Source organism: Oryctolagus cuniculus, chromosome 18, assembly GCF_964237555.1.
Source record: "Oryctolagus cuniculus chromosome 18, mOryCun1.1, whole genome shotgun sequence".
In the NCBI taxonomy this organism is placed as follows: Eukaryota; Metazoa; Chordata; class Mammalia; order Lagomorpha; family Leporidae; genus Oryctolagus; species Oryctolagus cuniculus.
In genome coordinates this window covers 21,171,637-21,185,227 of record NC_091449.1, presented here as the reverse complement: position 1 = coordinate 21,185,227, position 13,591 = coordinate 21,171,637, and the positions used below count along the sequence as shown (strand labels likewise).

Genomic DNA, 13,591 nt, shown 5'->3' with positions numbered 1-13,591 from the left:
TGTTATGGCCTACATTGTGGTACAGTGGGTTAAGCCACCACTGGTGAGAGCAGCACCCCATATCAGAGCACTGGTTCAAGTCCTAGTTTGCTTTGACCCAGCTTTCTGATAATGTGCCTGGGAAAGTAGCAGGTGGCGGCTCCAGCACTTGGGTCCCTAGCAGCCATGTGGGAAACCTGGATGGCATTTTTAGCTCCTGGCTTTGGCCTGGCTGTTGCAGCCATTTGGGATGAAAGATGAAAGATATCTCTCCCTCTCTCCCACCCTCCCTCCACCCCCTGCCTTTCAAATAAATAAATAAATATTTTTTAAAAATTATTGCTGGTTTCTTTCACTCAGCATAATCCATTTTGTAAAAGTCCATACGTCCTTTTTATTGCTGAATAATATTCCATTTTATGAATAGGCCATCATTTGTTTATCCATCCACTTGCTGATGATATTTGGATTGTTTCTAACTTTTGGTTACTAGAATAAAGCTGCTGTGAACATGTATGCACAAATCCTTAGATGCATGCTTCCATTTGTCTTGGATAAATATTTAGGAATGGAGTAGCTGGATCATATGCTAGGTGGGTACTTAATTTATTATGAAACCGGTGAACTGTTTTCTGTAGTTTTAGGGCTCAGTTCTCAAGACTGCCCATGTCCCCCTTCAGATGCCAGTCACAAGCCATTTGTTTGACCTGCATTTCTGGCTGGCTGGCTGGCTGTAAATCAGGATCCCCACAGTCTCCTTTCTAGGTTTGAATAATTTGCTAGAGTGGCTCACAGATCTCAGGGAAATATGCTTATCTACATATTATATTATAAAGAGTATTTAAAGGATACAAATCAGACAGGCAGCCAGATGAACAGCTCTGTAGGGCGAAGTCTGGATGGGCACTGATCACGTGAGTGCTCCCTGTGGAGTTGGGGTTCGCCACTCTCCTGATACATGGGCACCTTTTGTTCATCTTCCTGGAAGCCTCGATGTGTTCAGCTGTTTGCAAGCTCTCTGGACACAGTGTTTTTTGGATTTTTATGGAAGCAATATTACATCAGCATGATTGATTACGCCATTGGCTATCAGTGATCAACTTAACCTTTAGCCTCTCTACCTTCCCCAGAGTTTAAGGGGTAGGGCTGAAAATTCCTGACCTCTGCATGCCTGGCTGGATCCCCAGGCAACTGGGTCCCTATCCTGTGGTTATCTGTGAAGGTTTCAAAAATCACTTGACGAAAACTCAATTCTGAAGCTGTTCCAGGGCTACTTCTGGAACGAAGGTGAAAAAGGCCGGAAAGTTGAACAAAAGATGCTCTTGCTGCTCTAATCACTTAGGAAATAGCAAAGGTTATGGGAGCTGTGAACCAGGAAAAAAAATCTGTATGTATCATAGTTTTGTTACCCATCCAGATTGTGGGCCCACTTCCTGTTGGGTTCAATCAAGAAATGCACCAGTAGGAGCTGTCATGCAAATAATTGATTTAGAACCCTGGGCATAATGCCCAAAGCTCCCAAGCTGTGACTCCCAGAGTAGGAGAAAGAGTTTATCTTTTATTTTAGAGGGAAATGAATATGGAAGAAGGAGGGTTCCTGTTATCACATGTAGGCGTGGTGCAAGCTCATGGCAGGCACAGTTCAGAAGCATGCTCTAGCACAGGTTACATGTTACGGTAATAAGGTGTAAGCTTCTCCTGGGGCAGAGATCTTAGTATTAAAAAGAAGCAAAAGGGGACCTTTGGATACTCTTTGACCCATCTCCGCAGGTGTTGCTCTTACAGCAGGGTCTGGGCTGGTCCAGTGGCTGGGGATTGCATCTCATGGAATGTGACTGAAAACGTAGAAGAAAACTTGGGAGAACATCAGGTGCTTTTAAAGTCTTGAAATAGAAATGAGTCGTAGTATGGACTGAGCTGCGTAGGCATCAACCTCTGCTACTCTCACAGTAGTGTGTCTCCTGGTGGTTTTATTTTGCATTAAAAAAAGATTTATTTGAAAGGCAGAGAAACAGAGACATCTTCATCTGCTGGTTTATTCGCAAAATGGCCAGTTGGGCCTGCGCCAGGCCAGAACCGGGAGCCCAGAATTCCACCTGGGTCTCCCATGTGGATGGCAGGGACCCAACTGCTTAGGCCATCACCCACTGCTTTCCTGGGTGTGTTAGCAGGGAGCTGGGTCAGAAGCAGAGTAGCCAGTACTCAAACTGGGACTCTAATGTGGGATGCAGGCATCCAAAGTGGAGGCTTAACCTGCTGCACTATGTAGGCCCCTATTTTGTATTTTTCTAATTAACCTGCTGCACTATGTAGGCCCCTATTTTGTATTTTTCTAATAACTAATGGTGCCAGGGATCTTTGCTTGTTTGTCATGTGTATACTTTTCTTATTTATAATTTTAATTTTTTTATATCTCAAGGTTTTTTTTATCATCTGTATAGTTTTTTTTTCTTTTTCTTTTTCTTTTTTTTTTTTTTTTTTTTGACAGAGTGGACAGTGAGAGAGAGAGAGACAGAGAGAAAGGTCTTCCTTTGCCATTGGTTCACCCTCCAATGGCCGCCGTGGCCAGCGCACCGCGCTGATCTGATAGCAGGAGCCAGGTTCTTCTGGTCTCCCATGGGGTGCAGGGCCCAAGCACCTGGGCCATCCTCCACTGCACTTCACTGCACAGCAGAGAGCTGGCCTGGAAGAGGGGCAACCGGGACAGAATCCGGTTCCCCAACCGGGACTAGAACCCGGTGTGCCCGCGCTGCTAGGTGGAGGATTAGCCTAGTGAGCCACGGCGCCGGCCCCATCTGTATAGTTTCTGTAGCAAAGTCATTTGTTCAAATCTTTTCTAAATTTTAAAAATTGGGTTGTGGAGCTGGCACTGTGGTGTAGAAGGTTAAGCTTCTGCTTGCATTGCCAGCATCCATTATGGGTGTCGGTTCAAGTCCTGGCTGCTCCATTTCTGATCAAGCTCCCTGCTATTTTCCTGGGAAAACAGTGGGAGATGGCCAAGTGCTTGGGCCCCTGCACCTACATAGAGACCCAGATGAAGCTCCTGGCTCCTGGCTTCAGCCTACCCCAGCCCTGGCCGTTGTGGCCATTTGGGGAGTGAACCAGCAGATGGAAGCTATGTCTCTCTCCTTTTCTCTCTGTATTTCTACTTTTAAAATAAATTAAAAAAAAAAAAATTGGGTTCTTTGTCTTATATTGTATTCTGAATGTTCTCTATATGTTCTGGATACAAGTCTTATCAAATATGTGAAATGCAAACATTTTCAAACCAGCGCCCATATGGAATGCTGGTACTACAGGCCCCTTAATAATGTCTTTGAAAGAGCAGAAGTTCTTGATTTGTTGGAAATCTAATTTATAAATTTTTTGTTTCATAGGTCATGCTCTCAGTGCAGTAACTAAGAAATCTTTACTTACCCCAGGGTCACAAAGCCATTCTCCATATTTTTCTCTAGAAATGTCACAGTTTTAGGCTTTATATTAAGATGTGTGATCCACTTGGAGTTAAATGTGGAAGGTATATATCCAAGTTTGCTTGTTTTCCATGTGGAAATTCAGTTGTTCCAGCACCATTTTGTTGTGTGCATGGAGATACATATATACATACATATATACATATATATATATATTTAAAGATTTATTTAGTTAGTTGATAGGATGACAGAGACAGAGCAAGAGAGAACACAAGAGCAATCTTCAGTCTGCTGGTTCATTCCCCAAATGGCCACAATGGCCAGGGCCGAGGCAGCCCAAAGCCAAGAGCCTGGACCTTCATCTGGGTCTCCCATGTGGGTGGCAGGGACTCGAACACTTGCACATTCTTCTGCAGTTTTTTCCCAGCCATCAGCAAGTAGTTGGATCAGAAGTGGAACAGCCCAGACATGAACTGGCACCCATATGGGATGCTGGTATTATAGGCAGCAATGGTCTTACCCACTATGCCACGATGCGGGCCCTGGGCATGGGTGTATTCTAATCTTTTTCTAGGTCCTTGAAGACAAGAATTACATGCAGACATTTATAAGATGCACCAAGTGATAAGATTTATTTAAAAGATAAGAAAGTGAGCACACGTACACATGTGAGTGTGGGTTGCTGCACACAGAGAAATATCCCTTATGAGTGGGCCAGAGGATTGCCCAAAGGGAGAAGGTGCAAAGGGGGAAGAGAGAGCACCCAAGTAGCACGTCCATCCTTGCTCCAAAGCAAAAGAGAACTCTCCCCAGTTGCTGGCCTCTTTTGTGAGGTAGGGGGTAGTGCCTCTACATGCATGAAACCACCTGGGAATTTTATGATACCCCCATGAATTCTGTGTGGACCTTAATATCCATGTTTTTATGGTGTTCTCCCCTTCCCCCTTCAAGGTCCCAAGGTGCATCCCGGGAAAGGGTGCATTTTGATTGACAGGTGGAAGGATAGCATTATATTGGGGGCTTGCAAGGACTTCCAGTTATCTCAGACCTAAACTAGCCACCTAGTTACACCACATCAGTATGGTGAGATATATTAATTATATATTGCTGTGTAATAAAGTATGCCAAAACTTGGTGGTTTATAACATGAAACAATAGCATTCCAATCCATTGATTTTTTTTTTCCTATGCAGTATGCAATCTGATGTTAATCTTAGTGTATTTTTCATGACTGATATTGTTATTTTCATCTCCTGAAGTTCAGGTCTTTTTTTTTTAAAGATTTATTTATTTACTTGAAAGTCAGAGTTACACAGAGAGAGAAGGAGAGGGAGAGAGGAAACAGAGAAATGGAGAGAGAGAGACAGAGAGGTCTTCCATCTGCTGGTTCACTCCCCAGATGGCTATAACGGCTGGAACTGAGCTGATCAGGAGCCAGGAGCTTCTTCCGGGTCTCCCACGTGGGTGCAGGGGCCCAAGGACTTGGGCCATCTCCTACTGCTTTCCCAGGCCATAGCAGAAAGCTGGATCGGAAGTGGAGCAGTCGGGGCTCGAACTGCTGCCCATATGGGATGCTGTCGCTGCAGGCGGCAACTTTACCTGCTACACCACATTGCCGGCCCCTGAAGTTCAGGTCTTTATAAAAAATTTTCCCTATCTCTATGTAGCTTTTTGAACATATGAAATACCATTATAATAGCTGTCTCAGTGTCTTCTCCAAAAATTCTAACATGTGTGTGTAATTCGGAATAGGTTGCAGTTGATTGATAGTCTCTTTATTATGAATGATGAAAGAAAAATTCTGGCAGTTATTGAGGCACAGTGAGTTAACCTGCTGCTTCGGATCCCACATCCATATCTCAGTGCCTAGGGTTAAGTCCTATCTCCACTGCAAACAGGCTTCCTGCTAATGAACCTGGGAGGCAGTGCTGATGGCTTGAGTACTAGGGTCCCTGCCACCTGGATGCTGTTCCTGGCTGTGGTCTGGCCTAGCCTCCAGTGTCGTGGGTACTTGGAGAATGAACCTGAGGATGGAAGATTGATCTTTCTCTCCCCCAAAGCCCCACTTACAAATAAATAAACAAATCCTGAAAAGTTCTGTGATGTCCTAAATTTAATTAACTCCCAGTATGTATGTAGAAATCTTGATTTAAATCCCATCACTGCCTACCAGGGCCACCTCTTCCTGATTAAAATTAACTTGCAGAACTGTTAACCTCAGTCAACTCAGATACAACAGGTACTTCTCTTATCCCAAAGGCCCTCCACCCTTCTCATTATTCTGCCCCTTTTAGCTGAAGCTAATACACGTTCAATGTAAACAACTTAGCTTTCTCCAAAGGTCATAAAAACACTCTCAGCTGTAGGCCTGGACATGTTTCCAACCCATCTGTAATGGCTCAGTGAACCCTTTTATTTCAAACATCTCAGTCTCAAGAGCTCTGGTTTAACATGGGTCATGTTTTCCTGACTCTGCGTGCTCTGTTATCTTGAATTGGTTATAAAGTGTTGTGAATTTTACCTTGCTAAGTGCTTTTGTATTCCTATAAATCTTCTTGGACTTTGTTCTGGGATGCAGTTAAAGGAAATAGTGTGACCGTCTGAGTCTTGTCCTTAGGACCTGTTCCATGGGATCTGGAGTGGCGCTCAGCCAGGGTGAATTTTCCCCCACTGTTCTGAGCCCTGTGCTCCATGTCCTGTGAGTGGTAAGTTTATTTCTGTCTGGTGGCAACAGCCACCGTTTAGACCATATGTAAGCACCTGTGCCTCTACTCCTTTCGGATGTTCTTCCTCTGAGCTCAGGTCATTTTCTCATATGTGTATACCAAGGAATATTCTGAACACCCATGGGGACCTTCTGCAGATCTCCTGGGTCCTGTGTGCCACTCCTTCCTCTCTAATACCCCTTCCTGCAAAGTCTATCAGCCTAGGTGTCCCCAGACTGTCACCTCCATCTCCCTGCCTCAGGGAGACTTCCGGAATCCACTCCATCTCTTGTCTCTTGCTGTGACCTGGAAATTGTCCAGGCAGTAAGTTGGGACAGTTGTGTTGTTTTTTTTATTGTTTCTTGTTTTTTTTTTTTGTTTGTTTGTTTGTTTTAAGATTTATTTGAAAGGCAGAGTTTCAGAAAGAGAGAGAGGGGGAGGGAGAGACAGAGATCTCCCATTTTCTGGTTCACTCCCCAAATGGTCCCAACAACCAAATATTGGCCTGTCCAAAGCCAGGAGCCAGGAGGTTCGTTTAGGTTTCTCTCGTGGGTATAGGGACCCAAGCACTTGGACCCTCATCTTCTGCTTTTCCAGGCCATTATTAAGGAGCTGAATTTGAAGAGGAGCAGCCAGGACTCAACTGGCACCCATATGGGACTCTGGCATTGCAGGCTGTGGTTTAACCCACTGTGCCACAATGCCAGCCCTGTTTTGCTCTTTTTTAGGCAGGAGGTAAATCTGTTGCTTTGTCTTCACTGTGTTTTTGGAAAATTTTCAAGTGTTTTGAAATTTTTATTCTCTCTTTTTTTTTTAAATTTTCTGTTCTGACTTTTTAACACATTACTTGAATAAAGGCTTTGGAGTCTGACCACCTGAATTAGAGACCTGGTTCCACAACCTGTCGGCTAGGAAATCTTTACAAGTCATTGGATTTCCATGAAAAATGAGACACCAGTAATAAGTGCTGATGCAAGTGATGTGAGAATCAGATGAGGTTGTCTGATGGCACATAGACTGTGGGCACAGAGTCAGGGCAGGAGGCAAACCTCGAGTGATGCAGGAGCATGGTGCTTCAGCCTTCCCCTGTGGTATTCATGGCTCACTGTCTCAATGGGCTGTTTTTGTGCCTAGGTCTGCTCTGGCTGCAGCCATCCTGGCAACAACGTTGACTGGGCGGACAGTCGCCATTCCTCAGCCTCGCCAGAGATCCCAATCTGAAAACAACACGATCTACGCTGAAAAGGACAGCTTCATCGAGCCCTATGCCACCTCCTCGGAGCAGAGACTTCGGTAGGGATGGGACCCCTGGCTCTGCTTCCTGTCAGGGCAGAAGAGGAGCAGCCCAGCATGGTTTCTGTGTGTGTGTGTGCACACATGTGCATGTGTCTATGGCTGGAGGTCAGGTTTCCACCACCCGTGTCAAAGGGGCACTGTCCAGGGATCTTAGTTACTCTCAGATCAAAATTTTCTCCAGAGTGGATCTTGTTCAATTATGACTTGTTTTAGAAACATTGGTGCTTTTCATGGATGCACAGAGCCAGTGATTTCAGAGTTACTTTATCCCTTGGAAGGATTCTGTGGGTCGCACCTCAACAGTTAGAGTTGTCACTCATCACCTCTCACATGGCTGTCCTCTGTTTATAACTTACTAATTTTTCTTTCCTCGCCATCTGTCCTAAGCCTTTTTTCTTTAACATTTTTCCTTCTCAAGCTGGGTTTGAGCTGACACAGAGCCAGGGGGTCAGGAAGCCTCCCTCCTGAGGAAGAGAAGGCCGAGGCGAGAGCTTGTGGGTGCAGGAATCAACCAGGGAAGCTCGAGGGTTGGAGGAGGTCAGTGTGGGGCTGGGATGAGCACTACAGTTGGAGAAGAGAGGATATGACATAGGAGCAACTGCAAGAAGACCCTTGCGCCTGGGAGGACCCCAGTGGGCTGGAGAGGCCTGAGATTGGGGTGGAGGACAGCACTCAGATGAGGGTGCCCTGGCACCTTGAAGGGTGGGTGTCTCCTCCGTGAGTGGGGGTGAGAGCTGAAGGGCTTTTGGTGTTTGAGGGGGAGCAGCAGGGAATATCAAATTTGCCTTTTTTTTTTTTTTAAGATTGATGTATTTATTTATTTGAAAGGCAGAGTTACAGAGAGGCAGATAAAGAGAGAGAGAGAGAGGTCCTCCATCCGCTGGTTTACTCCCCAATGGCTGGAGCTGTGCCAATCTGAAGCCAGGAACCAGAAGATTCTTCCAGGTCTCCCACGTGGGTGCAGGGGCCCAAGGACTTGGGCCATCTTCTACTGCTTTCCCAGGCCGTAGCAGAGAGCTGGATCGGAAGTGGAGCAGCCAGGACTCAAACTAGTGCCCATATGGGATGCTTGCACTGCAGACAGCAGTTTTACATGCTGTGCCACAGCGCTGGCCCCCAAATTTGCCTTTCTTAACTGTCGTGTGTGTGTGTGTGTGTGTGTATGTATATATATATATGTGTGTGTGTGTATGTATATATATACCGGGTTTATATATATATATATAAATATATATAAAGCTAGGGCTTTAACCTACTATGCCACAGCACTGGCCCCATTTCTTTTTTTTTAAATCCATGCATATGATGGGTCTTTTTAAAGTTCATAGAAAAATGTGTATTATGAAAAATTCAAGCATGAGTTTTAATTTTTTGTGCCAAAAACATATTCTTTTTTCATAAACTTTTTAAAATACCCCTGTACTTAATGCATTTTCTTCTAGGCCCTGTTTTGATTTTTATTTTTTACATTTAAATCTTTGTTCCTTATTGAGATATTTGAATGTGGCCCATTTTTCTTCAGTTAAGAATTATACTCAGCTGAACATGAACTAAAGATGAGGAGTGGGCATTTGACCTGGCAGTTACGATGCCCCCATCCCACGTCTGAGTACCTAGGGGCATTTCCCAGCTGCTGTTCCTGGCTCTAGCTTCCCACCAGTGCTGAGCCTGGGTGGCAGCAATAATGACTCAAGGAGTTGGATTCCTGCCTCCCGTGTGGAAGACTTGGATTGCATTCCAAGTTTCTGGTTCCAAACCCGGATTGTTGGCTATTGCAGGCATTACATTACACCTCTCGGGGAAAAAAAAAGAAAAAGTAAGGAAATGGTCCAAAAATTCATTCAAAAGAATAAGCAAATAAAGCTATCAGAAAATTGGAGGCCGGCGCCATGGCTCACTAGGCTAATCCTCCACCTGTGGCGCCGGCACCCCGGGTTCTGGTCCCAGCTGGGGCGCCGGATTCTGTCCCGGTTGCCCCTCTTCCAGGCCAGCCCTCTGCTGTGGCCCGGGAGTGCAGTGGAGGATGGCCCAAGTGCTTGGGCCCTGCACCCGCATGGGAGACCAAGAGGAAGCACCTGGCTCCTGGCTTTGGATCGGTGCAACGCACTGGCCGCAACACACCGGCCATGGCGGCCACTTGGGGGGTAAACCAACGGAAAAAGGAAGACCTTTCTCTCTCTCTCTCTCTCTCTCTCTCTCTCTCTCACTCACTCACTGTCTAACTCTGCCTGTCCAAAAAAAAAAAAAAAAAAAAAAAAAAAAATCTGGAAAGAATACTAGCTCCCTTGTATTTTAAAATATTACTGAAGTGGAAAAAAGTGCAAGTTCTAGGGCCAGCACTATGGTGCAGCAGGTTAAAGCCCTGGCCTACATTGCCAGCATCCCATATGGGCCCCGAGTCCCAGCTGCTCCACTTCTGATCCAGCTCTCTGCTATGGCCTGGGAAAGCAGTAGAAAATGGCCCAAGTCTTTGGGACCTGCACCCATTTGGGAGACCCGGAAGAAGCTCCTGGCTTCGGATCAGCTCAGCTCTGGCTGTTGCTGTAATTTGGGAGGGAACTAGTGGATGGAAGACCTCTCTCTGTCTGTTCTACCTCTCTCTCTAACACTTATCTTTCAAATAAATAAATAAAATTGCAAGTTCTGGTGCAGTGGCAGCAAGGTGCCCTGGAATGCCCTAGAGTAAGCCCAGTGTGTACAGCATACTGCATCCATGATAAGATCCAAGGGGAAGGAAAGAATTCAACAGTGCTGATTAGTGGTATTAAAAACAACTCAGCTTCCAGCCTTGCCTCAGTCATACACCAATATAAATTCCCACTGAAGGACAATGTTAGGTATGTACACACAAATAGAACCATAAATTCCAATATCCAGTTTTAAATTTGTCAAGGCACGATGACTGCTATTTACTTCTAAGCTAAGAATTTAGAAGGTTAAAATAAAGGGGTGGGGGGCTGGGTGCTGTGTCAAAGTGGGTGAAGCCACTGACTGAGACACAGGCATCCTATTTAGGCACTGGTTCAAGTCCTGGCTGCTCCACTTCCAATCCTGCTCCCTGCTAAAGTGCCTGAGAAATCAGCGGAAGATGGCCCAAGTGTTTGGGCTCCTGCACCCACGTGGGAGACCCAGAAGTAGCTCCTGGCTCCTGGCTCTGGATTGGCCCACTTCCTGCCTTTGTAGCCATTTGGGGAATGAACCAATTGGTGGAAGATCTCGCTGTCTCTGTCTCTCTCTGTGACTGCCTTTCAAAGAAGTAAATATTTTTTTAAAAGAAAGGTATCTTAAAAAAAAAAAAAAAAAGATTTACTTATTTGAAAGGCAGAGTTACAGAGAGAGGGAGGGAGATCCTCCATCCACTGATTCACTTCCCAACTCCCCAAAGGGCCACAACAGCTAGGGCTACACCAGGCCTACACCAGGAGCCAGGATCTGTGTCTCCCACCTGTGTGGCAGGAACCCAAGTACTTGGACCATCTTCCAGTCCTTTCCCAGGCACATTAGCAGGGAGCTGGAATTGAAAGTGGGGCAGCCACGACTAGAGCCAGTGCTCCAGTACTGGAAGCCAGCATTACAAGCAATGACTTAACCTGCTATGCCAACGACAGCCTCGCTGCTTGATTCTTACCCTTTAAAATGTTGACTGTATAGCAAGGCAAATTGTATCAAAAACAGAGAAAACTATAAAAACAACAAGAAAAACTACAAATGCTGAGTATACAAAGAGGAGTGACAGTGGGTAATGCAGTCTTTTTGCTCCTGTATATGTTGTAGCACCTTACAGCACTTTTACGTTGAGGGTCCGGAGGCATGGCATTTGACACGCGTGTGTACATGTTGATGTCAAGTTATGAATGGCTTGTTTTGTTTTATTGCTTCATGTTCTAACACAGGCGAAGTTGGCAGAGTGAAAGGAGAACTTCTTTACCATCCTTTGAGATGCTGAGCTGTGGAGAGGAAGAGGATGATGAAACGGAGCTCTCCTCCAGCTCCAAGAAGGCAGGAGATGGCAGTGCCCAGAAAGAAGAGGGAGGGTGCCATGATGCCGAGTATGCGAAGCCACACAGAAATCAGGTGATGTGCTCATGCCAGAGTTTCTTCTTTACATGTACCCTGATGGAGTAAGGATTTTCTTTTCTCTATTCTGCATTTGATGGCTTTTGCTCCAGTATTTAGTATCATTTTAGCCTGGCTATTCTAAAATTTAAACTTCTTTCCTTTATGTTTCAAAGACAAAAAAAATCTTCATATTCTTATTGTAGATTTCCATCAGAAGTTCATAATACTGTCCTTTTTTTAAAAAAAAAAAAGATTTATTTATTATTTATTTGAAAACCAGAATTACAGGGAGGCAGAGAAAGAGAGAGAGGTCTTCCATCCACTGATTCACTCCCCAAATGGCTGCAACAGGCAGTGCTGGGGCAGGCTGAAGCTGGGAGCCAGGAGCTTCTTCCAGGTCTCCCATGCGAGTGCAGGGGCCCAAGGACTTGGTGCTTTCCCAGGCCCTAGCAGAGAGCTGAATTGGAAGTGGAGCAGCTGGGACTTGCACCAGTGCCCATATGTGATGCTGGCACTATGGGTGGCAGCTTTACCCACTATGCCACAGCGCTGGTTCCCTGTCCTTTTCTTTGACCCTCTAAACTAGTTTTCCTATCACTTATCCAGGATCAGTCTGCACATTGAAACCTTTCTTCAAATTCTTGCCTGAGAAGGGGAATGTCACCCCGTGTCTCTCAATAGTAGCTGACATTTTTTGATGCCTACTAGAAATGTGCAACTCCATCTGTAGCCCTAGGTGTGTTTAGCTAAGCTGGCCTCTAAGTGTGAGGGGTTCCATTCATTGCCCTTATGATGCATGGAAACCCAAGGCACAGAGAGGTTGAAGGAGCTGCACTTTTCCATTGTTAGCTGCTCCACTAATCCTACATTGTTGTTTTTTATTTATTTTTTTAAATTAAAAAACAGAGAGAGGTCTTCTATCTGCTGATTTACTTTATTTTCTTGTTAAAGATTTTATTTATTTATTTGAAAGTCAGAGTTACACAGAGAGAGAAGGAAAGGCAGAGAGAGAGAAAGAGAGAGAGGTCTTGAAGCCGCTGGTTCACTCCCCAATTGACCGCAACAACCAGAGCTGGGCTGATCCGAAGCCAGGAGCCAGGAGCTTCTTCCGAGTCTCCCACGTGGAGGACTTGGACCATCTTCAGTTGCTTTCCCAGGCTATAACAGAAAGCTGGATTGAAAGTGGAGCAGCTGGGACTCAAACCGGCACCCATATCGGATGCTGGCACTGCAGGCTGCGGCTTTACTTGCTACGCCACAGTGCAGCCCCTGATTCACTTCTAATCCTTGTAACAGTTAGGGCTGGACCTGGCCAAAACAAGGGTCCAGGAACTCAGTCTGGGTCTCCCATTTGAATGTCAGGGACCAAACTACTTGAGTCATTACTGCTGCCCCCATGGTCCTCATTAGCTGGAAAGGAAGTAGAGCTGGGACTTGGACACTGTGATACGGCATGTGGGGCAGCCCAAGTAGCGTCTTGACCACTGCACCAAATGCTCAAACCCTAATCCTGAGTTTTAAGCTGTGCATCTATGGTTTTGGAAACTGGATAATGCCATTTCTTTAATAGCAGAAGGTAGTCCTTAATCTTCTTTTTTCACCATCCTGTATCATGTGTTATCCATCATGACTGGACATGCAGACTTCCTACATTAATATTATTTATGGACACAAGATATTTATATATTATAAACTATATATTTTATATTGTATGTTATATACACAATATATGTAATACATTAATATGATCTAGGAATGTTATATATTATATTTTGTAAATATTAAGTGTTATATATTTATACATAAACTACATTAATATATTGATTATCCTCTACTGCATTCAATCATATTTTAAGGAATCTGTATATTTCATAAATGAACTACTAATTTCCTTTTTTTTAGATTTAGTTATTTATTTGAAAGGCAGAGTGACAGAGTTGGGGGGCGGTGAGGGAGGAAGACTTCAGTTGTCCATCCTCTGGTTTTCTCCATGCCGACAAGGTTGAAGTCAGGAGCCTGGAATTTCATCTGCGTCTCCATGTAGATGTCGGGGCCATCGTCCACTGCTTTTCCAGGCACATTAGCACAGAGCTGGATTGGAGGCATAGCAGCCAGGACTTGAACTGGTGCTCTGATATG

At 45.0% G+C, this 13,591-nt stretch overlaps 1 protein-coding gene across 2 annotated transcripts in view; it reads left to right on the top strand.

Annotated features, from left to right (window-relative positions):
• Positions 1–13,591, top strand: part of CEP89 (centrosomal protein 89) — an 80,459-nt gene that overhangs the window by 5,378 nt on the left and 61,490 nt on the right. For both annotated transcript variants that reach the window (XM_008257267.4, XM_070062014.1), the window contains exons 3-4: positions 7,232–7,390; positions 11,287–11,467. In XM_008257267.4, coding sequence (XP_008255489.1) covers positions 7,232–7,390; positions 11,287–11,467 — 340 coding nt within the window. The remainder of the gene's footprint in view (positions 1–7,231; positions 7,391–11,286; positions 11,468–13,591) is intronic.